This window comes from Cynocephalus volans, chromosome 4, assembly GCF_027409185.1.
Source record: "Cynocephalus volans isolate mCynVol1 chromosome 4, mCynVol1.pri, whole genome shotgun sequence".
NCBI classification, from domain to species: domain Eukaryota; kingdom Metazoa; phylum Chordata; class Mammalia; order Dermoptera; family Cynocephalidae; genus Cynocephalus; species Cynocephalus volans.
This window is the reverse complement of record NC_084463.1, coordinates 26,736,169-26,750,886: the sequence shown is the minus strand read 5'-3', so window position 1 is coordinate 26,750,886 and position 14,718 is coordinate 26,736,169. Positions and strand designations below refer to the sequence as shown.

Genomic DNA, 14,718 nt, shown 5'->3' with positions numbered 1-14,718 from the left:
ATCTCGTGTGACACAGATTTATTAACTGATAGTTTTTTGGTTTTTTTTTTTTTTTTTGACCAGTAAGGGGATCGCGACCCTCAGCACAGTGTTGTCTGCACCACGCTCAGCCGGTGAGCGCACTGGCCATCCCTATGTAGGATCCGAACCCATGGCCTTGGCGCTACCAGCGCTACCTCTCCCAAGTGAGCTGGCCCAGATTTTTTTGTTTTTTGAAACACAATTTTAAAAGTATAGGATATGCGTACATTCTTATAAAATATTAAAGGACAGTGCAGAAGTACAGAGTAAAATATAAAATTTCTTTCCCCACCCTCCACATCGCCCTTCATGAGGGCTGATTACTACTGGTAATTTGGTATTTATGTTTCTTGTCCTTTTCCTGAGCATTTTCATACAAATACACATAGTTTAAAGAAAAAAATCCTATTGAGAGACCTTATTTTATATATTGTTCTGGAATCTGCTTTATTCAAAAAAATGTCTTGGGGATTTTTCGAGGCCATACACAGGAACTGACTCTTCTTTTTAATAGTATCGTAGTAATCCATTGAAGAGATGCTGTTGAAGGATACATTTGCACTGTTAACCAGTACTACAGTGAATGTTCTTGCATAAGTATTTCTGAAGTGGAGACTGCTAGAATGAGTCTCAGAGTATACATGTTGGAAGTTTACCCTCATTGTGCTACCCAAAAGGCCATACCAGCTTATGCTCCCATCAACAGGTCTGTTTCACCCAGGCCCTAACCAGTGCTGATATATTTAACCTTATGTATCTGTCTTACTAGTGAAAAGGGAGTTCTTTTTGTTTCATTTCCCTGATAATGAGTGAGGTTGAGCTTCCATTTATATGGCGATTGACATGTGCTCTCTAGTGGTGAATAAGTCTTTGCCACTTTTCTATTGAGATATTTGGCTTTTTCATATTGTTTGAGGTGGCCCTTTATATTATCTGGATGTTAATTCTTCTGGATGTTTTCTATATGTATAGAAAATATATTTTTCAAGTCATATTTTAACCTTGCATATAGAGCCTTTTGCTCTAAAGGTATTTGTAATTTTATATGGTTAGATCTATCAACATCATCTTTTATGGTTTCTAGGCTTTGTACCTGCGCCTTCCTTACCCGAGTGGGATATTAACCTTTATTTCCATAAAATATTCTGAGTTTTAAAAAAAGGCATAATTGATAATCCATTTGAAATATATTTTTGTGAAGGTGGGCTGGCTGGTTAGCTCAGTTGATTAGAGCACAGTGTCATGACACCAAGGTCAAGGCTTTGGATCCCCATACTGGCCAGATGCCAAAAAAATAAAAAGCCAAGATAAAAATATATATTTTTGTGAATGGTGTGAGGTAGGAATCTCATTTCATAGTTTTCAAATTATTCCAAATCATTGACTAATTTTTCCTTTCCCCATTAACATGTAATACTACATTTATTATAAGCCAAATCCCCATATCAACAAAGGTGTGTTTCTGGATACACGTATGTTTATTTTTTTAGCCTCTAGATAAGGAGCCCTGTTCTGAATAGTGGGGTGTGCATGGAGAGTATAAAACATAGGTTCAGTTTTTAAGCAAGCTACATAGGAAAACCTCAGTAATTTGGAATGTCAGAGTGATGAAGGAAGGATATACCCATTAATTAAACAAATCAAAAAACCTTGACATAGAGTGGTTTAAAAGGACATATATAGGCTTCCATATTACAGAAGTTGAAACTAGGAAGCTGTGCTTGCTTGATTCACTTGTTTCTGCTGAATCCTTTTCCTGACACAGCAGCGTAGTATCCAGTGGCATCTACCCCATTCTAATCAATCTAGGTAAGCACAGCTGGGGAGCGTCGGGTGGGGCAGGAAGTATTGAATGGTGCTTTTTTCCCTGTCTAGTCAGCTAGTTAGGCTGGTTCCTGAAGGGACTATTCCAGTTGATATACTGGTGGTCTGAGATGTTTTAAGCAACTAAGGCATGCTTACGTAAGTAAGAAGTAAATCTATGTGGAGGTTCCATCTCAGAGGTGCTCTATTACCTTTTCACGTCGTAAGTTCTGTTAATAGCTGTAGGTTGTGAGCAAACCACACAAGGCTGGTGCGGGCACAGCTGCAGCGTGGCTTGCGGCTGCGCGCCGGCTTCTTTAGGGTTTGCCTGCTCATAGGAAGGTTGATTCCTTTTCTTAGCAGTCTATCAACCACCTCTCTTGAATTATTTTTTTAAAAATTAGATTTAGTTTACATATGATTTTACTATGTATGAATTTTATTACCAAACAAGCATTTAAAACCAGGCAGCCTAAAAACAGGTGATGCAGTGACCTGTTTTAACCATTCTGAAGTCCCAAAGACTCTAGGCCATTTTAAGTTTTTTTCTTGTTCTTCCTAGGCCTTATTAGCTTTGGGGTTAGACTTTTCACTTGGTTGAGTTTATTATTAATGTTCCCTAGCTAACCTCTCTTATCTGTGGGAGAAATGGAAAGCACCTGGAGAATGTGACCTGCTCCTGATCCAGTGTGCCTGCCATTTGTCCCCACCAGTGCACCTGCATTCCAGTGAAGCGGTAGTTATGCACTTTCTGTGTTAACTCTTGTGTTCCTCTGTCTTTCCTCACATCTATTTCACCAAATAGATACTGCATGCCCAGCACCGTGCCAGGTATAGGGATACAGAGATGAGTAAGACTCTACCCTCTAGGAACTCAGACTCCAGGACTGTGCATAAGAGAACATGCACTTGCCTGTGTGATTTAGGTGCAGGTTTTATCCTGATGAAAGCAAATATATATGATTACAGCTGCATTAGGTAGCACGAAAGAGGATAACAGATCAAGTGATGCCTAACTATGGTATATGAGTCATTTTATTAGGGTATGTGGGCCCAAACCTCAGGAATGTTTGGGACCCTGGTGGGTATGAAGACTGAAAGTGTCTATAGTGCTTGCTGCTCAGTTCTTGTCCCCCTGTAGTTTACATTTGGGGTTTCCCTTGTCTCCTCCTAACCTACCAAACCTGATTACTTTTTCTCTTTAGGGAAAGCTGCCTACACGGATCACAGTTCCACTCTCTGTGATTAGCCAGCCAATGAAGGGCAAAGGTGTGGTCACAGCACCCATCATCAAAGGCAACCTCGGAGCCAAGTGAGTGCTGCACTGTTGTGGAGGGACGAACTCAGGCTGGAGGTGGGGGGACGAGGTGTAAGGTCAGTCCTTACTGCAGAATGGGAAGGCAGCTGGCTTTGTGGGGTACTTCTTTGATACCCTCCTCTGTTGTCCTCATCATCAGTATTTATTGAGCACTTAGTACTGTTTTAGGTGCAGTGATTAAAAAAGACAAAAAATCCATGCTACATTGTAGAGTGGAGAGAGAAATAATAAAAAAGATATTGGGCGGTGGTACATACTGTGGAGAAAAGCGAGGAAGCGGGGTGAGAGGTACTGGGATGGGGTTGGTGAGATGGGGCTCATGTGGGTATGAGGGAAGCCTCCCTCTGACATTTGAGCACTGAACCTAAAACAGTTCAGAGGATGAGGGCTTCCTGTGGCCCTGACTGAAATGGTGGCAAAGGACATGGTGAAATCAGTCTGGCAGTATCAGGGCTGCTTGTGTGCCAAGGCTACTCGGGGGAGAGTTTCTTGCCAGGAGCACATACCTGTCTGGGGTGTGTTCATTACTTTTGCTGGTCAGGGTGTGGAGCCTAGGGCCCTTTTATCCAGAGCACCGGGGGACTTCTGTGCTCTGTCTTTCCTCCCACCATGGGAAGCATAGAAGCTGGAAGAAAGGTAGTATCAGCAGGTGGTTTCCATTTCGGTCCAGAATGCTGGAATTTTTACTGGGCACCAGACCTCCCTGTTGCCTTTCAGAGCACTGCCTGAATTTGGGCCAGGGAGAATATCCCATAATATTGTTATACCTTACTCCTGCTTTCCCTCCACAGCCTTAGCGGGTTGGGCCGCAATATCATCCTTACGACCATGCCAGCAGGTACTAAGCTCATTGCTGGCAATAAGCCTGTTAGTTTCCTTACTGCCCAGCAGTTGCAGCAGCTTCAGCAACAAGGTCAGGCTGCACAGGTAAGGTCTAAGGCAAACTCTTGGCCATATCAGGCTTCTCTGTTTCCTTTGTTGTTCTTAACTAATGAGCCCACTTGAAATCTGCTGACCAGACATTCTCTCTTTGCAAACAGGTGCGCATCCAGACTGTCCCCACATCCCATCTCCAACAAGGAACCGCTTCTGGTTCCTCCAAGGCGGTCTCCACTGTTGTTGTCACCACGGCTCCATCTCCTAAACAGGCACCTGAACAACAGTGATTAGGAGAGTGAGATGGCTTCCACGAAAGACCAGACCTGGTCTGTCCCTCTAGCTGAAAGGAAGGGAGCAGGGAGGTTGCATCATTCCTCTAAGCTTGTCTAAGGCAGGCCGGGAGGGGGTTGGTGACAACAGTGGCCTGAATTCTGCTGCCACGCTCCACAGTGGAGCATCCTGAGAAAGGTTTATTCCACGGTTTCAAGGTCTGCTTTGTGCTAATCCAGGAGAAGATTCTGTTGAAATTGTGGGAGGTCACAGTTATGTCATACGAGCCAGAGTTCTCTCCCAAGATTGAGACACCCAGGGACAGCTTCTTGGTTGCAGAGTGCACAGTGAATAAGCCTTGCTGTATATGAGGATTGTGTTTTTAGCTTCTGGTCTTCTCCGTGACTAGTGGTATGGATATGAGTTTTGTGTCCAGAAAATTTTATGTAACTTATTTTTTTAAAGAACCTATTGTACATCCTTATCAAATAGCAACCTGGCTTTAGCCCCTGTAAACTCGTTACTTATTCTTTTGACCAGAATGAGCGAATAGCAAGAATCTTAGTGAATCGGTGGCTGACTTGATATCTACATAGTAATCGAGAGGCTATAAGATGGGGAAAAAACATATGAAGGTGGTGTGGATTCCCTGAAATGGGACTAGTTTGGCAGTGCCTCTGAAAGATGGGGTGTTGGATCTTGATTATGGTCCATGCCTTCACCTGCTGACTTCGTTCTTCTCAGGAAGCAGGTTCACAGGCAAGTCCGGGGCTGGTGGACAAGAGTAGCAAGATGATAGCAGAGATGCTGCTTTTGCAGCACAGACTTTGTTGCAGTTCAGAGATTATACATTTTGTTTTGCTCCAGAGTAGGAATCATAACTGGGCCCTTGGGTCTGGTCACCTGTTTTTGTAAATAAAGTTTTACTGGAACAGCCCAGACGCATTTGTTTATGTATTATCTCTGCCTGCAGAAGGATAGGTTATCAGAAGGTAGACTTGAGCGGTTGCCATAAGGACAGTATGGTCCTCAAGCCTAAACTATTTCTTTTATGGCCCTTTAAGAAAAGGTTTGCTGACTCCTGCTCCATAGTGGAGATGGCAGGAGAAGAGTGGGGTGTGCAGGGACAGGGATCTGTCTGCCTGGCAGTACCAACCACAAAAGAGGTAGATCTGGATTTGCAAGTCATTTAATCCTAGCCATTTCACACTTCTCAGCCTCTGTCAGCTACAGGGTGAGCTCACAATGGTATTTTAAAATGTAGTAAGTAATTAAAGCACTGGTTGTTAACAATATATGTCTATTTTGTCTTGGGGCGGGGCGGGGTGAAGCTTTTTCTGTAGTGACAGGGCTTCCCTTTCTCTCTTAAAAAGTATCCAAATTATTGAAAATGTATCTAATTTGTGGACATTTAGTGATGATCTTTTGTGGGTTCTAGGTGTGGAAGAAGAGCTGGAGGGCACTGAATGGAATGGCCTAGTTTGGAGTTGGGTGGTTAGGCAGGTTGCAGAGGAGCAGAGAAGGGTTAGAACAGCTTATTGGTTATACAGTGGTTTTACAGACATTTCATTTAATTCTTAAGCAATTCTGTAAAACAGATGTGATCCCCCTGTATCTGTGAGAAGATGCGAGGCTGAGTTGAAAGTTAAAGAGAACCAAGGGATAAATCCAGCCTTCTGATTATAAGTCAGGTTCCCTCTGCTTCCTTCCTAAGGGGAGGGTGGCTGTGATGTCCCTGGGGACAGCCTGAGTCAGGAGGTGTGGAGTAAGCTGAGGTAAGGGTGAGCTCTGGAGGGGTGCGGAGAGGACTGGCACAGGCCCAACTGGTGGGGGTAAGGGTTGGGGCTGCAGAGAGAGGAAAGGAGAGTGCATCTGTGCTTTATAATGCTTTGGTATTTGCATATCAGTGTTATTTCCAAGAGTCATGTTTCCCCGCAAAGCCATGTGACAGTTTCTAAATGAGAAAAAGTTAAGAATTTGAGAGATCCTTTCTGAGGTATTCATTGCTGGTTAAAAGTAAGCCTCTTCTGAATTTACTTAACAAATGATTGTATAAAAGTAGCTCTGTTCTTCAGCCTCAGCCCCACCCTGCACTTTGATTTCCTGAAGTTCCCTGCCTTTGCCTGTCTCCTTTGGGCACGCAGATGTGCACGTCCTGGAGAGCAGGGCTGTGAGGTATGGGTCTGCTTTTGGTGGGTGGTGGGGTTGACTCCCTGGTGAGTATAATTGTGGTACTACCTAGCCTGTCAGCGGAATGATGTAGAATGGAGACCCCCACTGAAGGCGTTCACAGTGACAGCACCAGATTTGCACCATGTTTGCTTCCTTTGGATGCTGACCTCAGGGTCTCCTGGAGAAGGGGTAGCTGTGGCATGTGTTTTGTGGGGAGCCATTCCAGAAGAACTTCTGGTGGCAGCCATTGAGCCCCTGAGCCTCTGGTTGACAGCTTGGTAAAATTATTCAGACGGTGTATTTGAGGTGGGATTTGGTGAATAGCACTGTGATCAGTTTTTACTTTAATGCCACATTTAAGAATGTTTACAAGAGGGTTGAGCACTTCATGGAGGTCTCCTAAACCATGCTATCTAAAGGGATTCAAAATAAATTTTTATATTTTATATCCGATCTTCACACCTCAACCCCTCACTCTGTAGAAAAGACAACCTTAAAGTATTCTGCTTTAAAGAAAAAAAATCTCAAATAGAGATCTTTTCTATGAAAGTAAAACTGAATAGTTTCCTTCTTCCTACTACCTCCAGCCCCCAGGGAGAGAACACATATTAACTGCCAGTGATAGGTCCTCCATTTCTTGTCGAATGAACGTTTGCATTCTTATTCAGCCAGCAAACCAAGGTGGATCCTGAAAGGGAGTTCTCTTCTCTAATAACAAATCACTGCTTTTAGTGGCTCATTTGAAATTGCTAAGCTGTGACTTCAGCTCTGAAAGGCTGGCCAACCATGGGAGGTTACCTTTCACCCAAGCACAGCATTCCTCCCAAAGAGCACATGGTGCATGTAAGTAGTCTCTCCTGCAGTGCGTGTGTGATGTAGCAAGGTGCAGTGGTGAGGGAGGCGCTGGGTTTTTGAGTGATGCTGAAGACCGGTTCTGCCACGTAGCAGATGTGTGACCCCCGGCTGACCGGCTTCTCAGAAGGACCTTCCGCACTTGGATCATAGGCGGTTATGGGAACTGCATGAGGTAGAGTGTGTCTCAGAGTCTGAAAAATGCTATGCAAATGAAGGGTATAATTTGATCCCTGAGACCCTTCAACTGTGTCCTAACTCACTTCTGTCAGTTTATAGAACTTCATGTATTTGACTCTCCATGTTCTTTGCTGCGTTCACTGTCTTTGTGCCTACTACTCCCTCTGCTGGAATGTACTTTTTCGGCACATTTGGAACGGGCAAGCTCCCCATTTCTCCAGTCCCCTTTCTGTCTCACCTCCCACAGTGCCCATCACATTGTATACAACTGTCTGCATGTCTCTCCCATAGGACTGTAAACTCCTTGCTGGAAACACAATCTCTAATCCTTACAACCATTTCAGTGTTGGTGCATAGTGTTTAAGAGATATTTGTTGAAGGAAGTTAAAAAACAAACAAAAACCAAACAGTTCCAGAACCAAGACTAGAGTATCAGGATTTTATATTACTAATTCAGAATTCATATTCTTTGTAAGATTTATATCCGTTGCTCTCAGCTACATTACAATGCAAGGCTTTCCCATAACCTGACATTTTTCTCTCAACCCCATTATACAGATTTCTTCTCAGATCATCTGTTAGGGTAACTCTGAGGAGTCAGAACATCTGAGTTTCAACTCTCACCTGGGTCACTAGCTTCCTGACTGAAAAAAAAAAACCAAAAAACCACCTTTGGTCTAATTTTGTCACTTATCAACGCAGTATTGCAGTATTCTAGTGTGATTAGTTAGGAAATGTTTTAACAAGTAATATTTAAAATACAAAAGCTTGCAGATTATTTTACTTTTAAAAAGTATATAAGTTAGAATTGTTTTCTCAAAAATAAAGGCATCATTCACTTACATTCTGATATCTTTCTGGTAATAAAGTACCTGCTTTCTTGAGAGAAGAAGGGGTTTGTTATCAGAAGCAGTAAATTCTCTTGCTGGATTTATATTCTGGATTTACTTATGAAACCACTTCCTGTTTTATGGTTTTCAGGGTCTTAATTTCTCTTTACACTAGGACAAATGGTTGCTGCTTACAGGTATTACTTCATTTTTCTCTGTGAAGGATACTACACCAGCACAGACTTTAAATTGTTATGTTCAGATATCCATATAGCGAGATACACTGAACACCAACTTTGGTGGAGGTTCCTGATTTAGAACCTCCAACTTTGTATTAAATGAGGTGGTACAAATGTATAGAACCTTAAGAGCAGACCAAAGCAAGCACAGCAATGGAGGGGATATGCTACGTTTGCTCCAGCTTTTCAGGCTCCACAGGAAGGGGCTTCTCTGCCCTCTCCATGGCCTGACCTCATTCCTCATCTGAGCCACTCAAGAGGGCAGTCTGGTAAGTGTCATCCGACTTCAGCTTCTGAATCCCAATGATTTCTCCTCCTCCATGTGTCTTCAACCGACTCAAAAGGCTGTAACAGAGGATAAGAGCCAGTGAGCCAGAAAAATTCTCTTACTCCTTCACCCAAGGATGTGAAGGCATCTGCTGGTTCTTAAAGCATTTTCTTTTATGTCTCTAACAGATATTGTGATTGAATGTTTGCATATCTGAGTTCTCAGACAGTATTTTATTCATCAGTAGGTAGAGGCTTGTGGTTAAAATTACTGAATGTTGCTATTGAGGCAACTTAGGTCTCTTCCAGTTTAGTTTCACTTACTGGGCAGTAGAACTCAAAGAAACTGGCTTGAGTTCCCTTCTATTTGGTCTTTTTGTGAGTGAATTGTATCTGCTTTAGGTCTAGGGAAATAAGGACCTAGAGAGAAACATAGGGACAGCTCAACAGCAATAGAGCTGGTAATACCATATGCTTAAAAGTTACCCTTGCATTGTGGTTAAGACCAGGGCTCTGCCATTTACTAGTTGGATGACCTTGGGCAAGTTACTCAGCCTTTTGAAGCCTTAGTTTCCCCATCTATAAGAGATAACAGTACAAACTTTATAAAACTGTGAGGGTGAAGTGGGATGATAGAGTGTAAACTTTCCGAAGTGCCTGTATCACAGCACGTGCATAGGAATTCATAGCTATTAATCTGTATACCTCTAAAGAGCACTTTCTGCTCTGGCGTATTTTTTGATTGTCACCTCTGTGGGAAGTAGGCAGGGCAGGTCCAGAAATAAGGTGCTGGGGCCACAGTGAACCAGTGACAGCAGGGACTAAACCCAGTACTGATTACTAATGCAGAACTTTCCCCATAACACCGAAGGCTTAAAATCTGTCAGAACTGCATTTGAAATGATTAGGCTACTATGACCCAGACAGGTCCTTTAATTTTGCAAAACCTCATGATCATTTGCAAAAAAGAGTAGTGATTCTTCCCCTGCGGGTGCAGAATACCTTGCAGGGAAATTGGCATAGTTGGCGATCATTAAGTGGTGGAAGGTAATCAGTACTGCTTAGGGGTTAGGTAGGAAAAAGCGAGTCATCGTTCAAACATACCAGTAGACAAGAGCGTAGTTGGTGGCCACAATGCAGATGGCAACCAAGTAGTGCCAGCAGAAGCACATGGTGACGAACATGATGTTTGCCTCATCTTCCTGGTCCCATTCAGGGGTTCCAAAAGGTGGAAACAGCACAAACCCAATCTGGTGGGTAATACAAAGTTGGTCTTACGGTTAGTTGTCTTGAGAAGTGACCTAGCCGCCTCCCTGAGGCCAACTGTGTCTCGTACTTTCCCACTACCTCACAGTTCCCGCACTGCCATTAGCATAGGAAGGCCTTTCCACACAGGAAGACTGCTTTAAGTTAATTTTGGTTTTACTATAGGCTCATTTAAAAACAAAACTGCAGGGCCCACATTTCAGAGTGAGCAATTTAGGAAGTGGAGCCTGTAAAAGGTCTCAGTGCTTCCACTGGGGAGGGCAGCTTGGGAAATAACTTTATCTGCTCACTGTATATGTTCCCTAGATTTTTGCTTGTTAATGTATCAGCAGGATATTAATGGATAAAATTACACAGGTCAAAGGGTGGGCGTGGGGAGAAGGGTGGTACAGTGGTGCTGCCATTTCCAGCAACATGTTCCCCTCAGGACCTCTTCTGGACATGCTCAATGTGCTCTTCAGTCAGACTATGCAAGGAGCACTGATGTGAATAATCACCTGCCAGAACCAGGTTCCTTGAAGAATGGCGAGACTGGTTCGGAAAAGTTCCAGCACAATATTGTCCCGGAAGATCACCTCTAGGGCGACACTGGCACTCCCTCCAAACAGAGCAAACAGCAGGAGAGAGTGGATGTGCTGGTCCAGTGGCGGTCGGTTATGAACGTGGTAGTAGAAGAGAAAACCTGCCGCAAACCAAATGACAGCCATCAGAGATGTGCTTTTTTCCTACTTCAGAGGAGACACTCTGGACTTATCCCATTATTGGAATTTCCTCCCACACTTGTCTCAAAACTAGGTTCTTCAGCATTTAGGAAGTCAGTTTACCTAGCTTTACAGGCAACAAACATGCAGATCAAGTTTGAGTATAAGCAGCAAAGAATGTAAATACAGAATCCATGGTCGGATTCAATTCAGGATGTGTAGGAACATGTTGCTGATTGGTAACAAATCACATATGTGTGTACTGAACTTCAGCACTGCCCTTGTTCAACTTTCTTTTTTCAACACTTTCTGGGAGGTCCAGAAGTAAGGTGGTTGGATTCTTTCATACCCCAGTTAATGCGAGTCATTGGGAGAGCTCTCAGCAGCTGGGTGGGTCTCTTGAGATTTGTGATGGAGGCAAGACAGTAGCCCCAGGGTGAGGGGTGGCATGCAGTTTCTCTTTCCTGCATTGTGGCATTCAACCAGTTTTGGGACTTTTTATATGTATGCATGTACATGTGCACACCTTCCCTCCCCGCCTCAGAGTGTGTGTGCACATGCATGAGCAGGGGGTGCTGGCAGCAGAGGGCTTGGGAACTGCCTAAAAGCCTCAAGCTTTCATGGGCTGCTTTATGGAATATGTCATCTGGACCACCCAGAGCATAGGACTGAGTCCTACTTAGCTTTTGGAAGTCCAGAGATTTGAATTTTCTGGGGAAGGTTGTTATATATTTCTGGTCTTTCATACTCTGATTCCTCATAATACAACTTGTCAGTCTCTCTTCTTTTCCTCCATCTGTTCCACTAAGTTACCTTCAGTGAATATCGACACAGCCATAACCAGTTTGTCTATCCCCAAAGGAATGTGGGTGACCAGATAGGTGAGCATATCAACGATTCCTGAGACAGCGAAGAACAGGTACATGGTGCTGTGCTGCCAATTCATTAACTTCATCCAGTGGTTTTCATGGTAGAGGTGCAGATGGGGTCCATCTGGAACAAACTGCTCTGCCAGGATCCCTGCAGGGAAATGAGATGGAGCGCAGGATATGCATGCATGCATTGGAACAACTCACTGTGCCCCACAAATACCTACGAGTAAACGTTAAAAAATGAGTGGAAATTAAGGCAAGAGTAGTTCCAAGACAAATAGGAGACAGTGAAAATGAACCCAAAGGTACGAACGAAGTCAAGATATGGGTGACAGTGGCCTTACGGGTCAGCAGACCAACTTTGCTGCCACAGGTGCAGCTACTTCAGTATAAAATAGAGTGCTGAGTAACCTGTGTAGACATCTTGCCTTTGTTCCTTTTAGGGGGTTGGGGGCCGGGAAAGAAGCAACAGAAGTGCAGCCACACACAGGTCCCTGGCGATTTGTCCAGTAGCAGAAATGAAAGCAAGGTATCATCACTTAAGTGAGAGTGTAGATGATACACTAATCTGGGCTCCCCTGCCAAGTGAGCAGTGAAAGAAACCCCAGGAAGAAACCATTAGGTGGAAAATAGAATCCAAGCAGAGACATGCTGGTGATGAAGACACCTGTACACGCCTAAGAATGGGACTCAGCTCCCAGGTGTGTGCCAGGGCAGACATCAGGTGAGGGCCTTCGCTAGACACGGGCCCTGTGAGCTCTGGCTTCCTTCCAGCTCTGTGTTTAAAATACTGGGAGATCCCTCTGCAAGTCCAATGCACCATTGTGGTCTTTCCTTCATCTCTTAGCTCCCTCTTATGAGTGAGTACATATGGTATTTATCCCTCTGTGCTTTGCTTATTTCACTCAACAAAAATTTCTCCAAGCTTGCAGAAGGAGAGAACATACCTAGGGATACAAAGTGGAGTGGGGAAAGGGGGATAATTGGGTGGGGGACATGGGGTATAATCACAATTTGTGGTAATGGACATGCTGCCCGTATGGACCGGGCCATCACATCTTAGGCATGAGTGGTGACAATTTGCTTTGTACTCCAAGAATATTCATAACCAATAAAAACAAAACATTAAAAACAAAAACAAAACACTAGGAGAAGGTGCAGGCCCCTCAGTGTGCTTCCGGCCATTCTGTATCTTAGGAGAGGCAAGCTTTACAGACTGGCCAGAAAACAGATGAAGCTGTGCCACAGGGGAGCGCTCTGTTCTTACCCTTCTACTTCTATCACCAATTTGAAAGGCAGAAGGTTTGCCATCATGCCTGGTGTCCATAACGTTCTTGGGGAAGCTGAGAAGACATCCTCCATGACAACATTCTGGACCCTATTCCCTAAACATCTGTTTCTCAAACCAACCCCTTTCTGAATTCATGTATAAAGGATCAGGGAGTTGGTGAAAATGACTCAGGAAAAGTCCCAGTGACACTAGGGTGGAAGCTCTGACAGCAGGGACCATGCTTGGTTCCCATGGTGTCCCCAGTATCTAGAATAGTGAGTTTCTGTTACGTGATAGAAGCTCAAGGGATAGCTGTTGAGTGAGTATTATTTTCACCCAGCTGAGAGGCCAGATATTTTTCTAGCTTTATTTAGGCAAAGTTGATGCTTTCCATTTTAACCTGTCACTTCTCAGCTCCAGAAAGATTCCTGAGTGGCTGGTGAGTGGGAAAGCTCAGCTGGACTAGGCAAACAGAACCCCGGAAGCTTTGCCTACTCCAAGAGAAGCTGCTGCTGTTGCTTCGTTCCCTCCTGAGAAACCTGCTGAAGATGACAAGTGGCAGAATGCAGCTGCAGAGTAAGATCCCTCACTGCCCATGTGTCGGGCTGATCCTGAGGAAGCCCACTTACGACTGTAGCCACTGCTTGTTCCTTGAGGGCCACCAGTGGAGTGGAGTGGGTGACAAGTAACAGTGGAAGGGGTGGATATTGTAAGAAGTGGGCAGTAAAGGAAAATCTCTCCAACAGCTCTCTCCTGGCTTTGTTCTCTACCACTGCCCGTCTTACTATCCTTCCAGCATAAACTCCCCCTCTCTGTAACTGCTGCAGATTTGAGGATGGGGGGTAAGCCAATGAGTTGGGTGTTAACTGCTTTGAGACTCTAGAGACAATTGAGAAAAGGAGACGATTTTTCTAAAACTCTAAACTCTGTTTACTGTATTATAACTCAGGCACATGAGTCTAATCTATTTTAATTTGTTCTTTTTTCTAATTTGTGTTATATTTTTTCATACAGTGTGTGTTCTGTGCCTATGACTTTTTATACCTATGTCCTCATAGGGCAAAAAAATATAGTTTGATAGTTTTTCATAGTGCACTATGATATAAGATGCTATTAGCTATTAATATTATAAAGTGCTGCACATAATGGGTATTATGATAAAACAGCCTACTGGCCAACTGGAAATCCTTGTCCTGTTATCTCTGCCAGTGGAAACATCTGTCTCACAGAGCCCAAAAAGGAGATTAAAGTTTTGGGTGTGACCAAAACTCCAGCTCGTTTTCCTGGACCAAACGAGCTCGCTCTTACCAGTGACTGAAAACAAAGTCCTGATTGCAGCTTCAATGATCTCAAGACGCTGGTGATGATGATTCAGTCGGCTCTTCTTCCCCTTTTGGTGAAAGTACTTCAATGGGTACTTCACGGACCACCATAATCCAACTATCAAGAAGAAACTCCCTGGGAGAGCGTGGCCCTTGAAGTTCGCCATCAGGGTTTTAGGACACCTAAAAAATTAGGGGACATCTGTTAGGTGGCTGAGTGAAGAAAACATATAAATGTATATTTTTGGCAGGAAACACAATACATACCCAAGGATTCCAAATTATAAGCCACATTAAGAAGGAACAACTCATTCTTTGTTTTGTTTGTGGTGGCTGGTCAGTATGGGGATCCAAACTTGGTGCCCTTGGTGTTATAAGGCTGTGCTCTAACCGAGTTAACCAGCCAGCCTCATTCTTATACAAAATAAAGCCTGTATGTTATATCACTGAAGTGTT

General features: G+C 43.8%; 2 protein-coding genes across 4 annotated transcripts in view; one reads left to right on the top strand and one right to left on the bottom strand.

Moving 5' to 3' along the window:
- The window catches only part of NFRKB (nuclear factor related to kappaB binding protein), a 32,905-nt gene extending 24,414 nt beyond the window's left edge, over positions 1-8,491 (top strand). For all 3 annotated transcript variants that reach the window (XM_063093103.1, XM_063093104.1, XM_063093102.1), the window contains exons 25-27: positions 3,030-3,136; positions 3,934-4,069; positions 4,183-8,491. In XM_063093103.1, the coding sequence (XP_062949173.1) occupies positions 3,030-3,136; positions 3,934-4,069; positions 4,183-4,308 (369 nt within the window). In that variant the 3' untranslated portion in view covers positions 4,309-8,491. The remainder of the gene's footprint in view (positions 1-3,029; positions 3,137-3,933; positions 4,070-4,182) is intronic.
- Positions 8,492-8,797: 306 nt separating this feature from the next.
- TMEM45B (transmembrane protein 45B) lies at positions 8,798-14,429 on the bottom strand. Its single transcript, XM_063095909.1, has 5 exons — positions 14,249-14,429; positions 11,612-11,818; positions 10,595-10,779; positions 9,936-10,081; positions 8,798-8,909 (listed from the first exon to the last, which is right to left on the bottom strand). Exons 1-5 carry the CDS (start codon positions 14,427-14,429, stop codon positions 8,798-8,800), a joined length of 831 nt encoding a protein of 276 aa, XP_062951979.1.
- Positions 14,430-14,718: the final 289 nt, after the last annotated feature.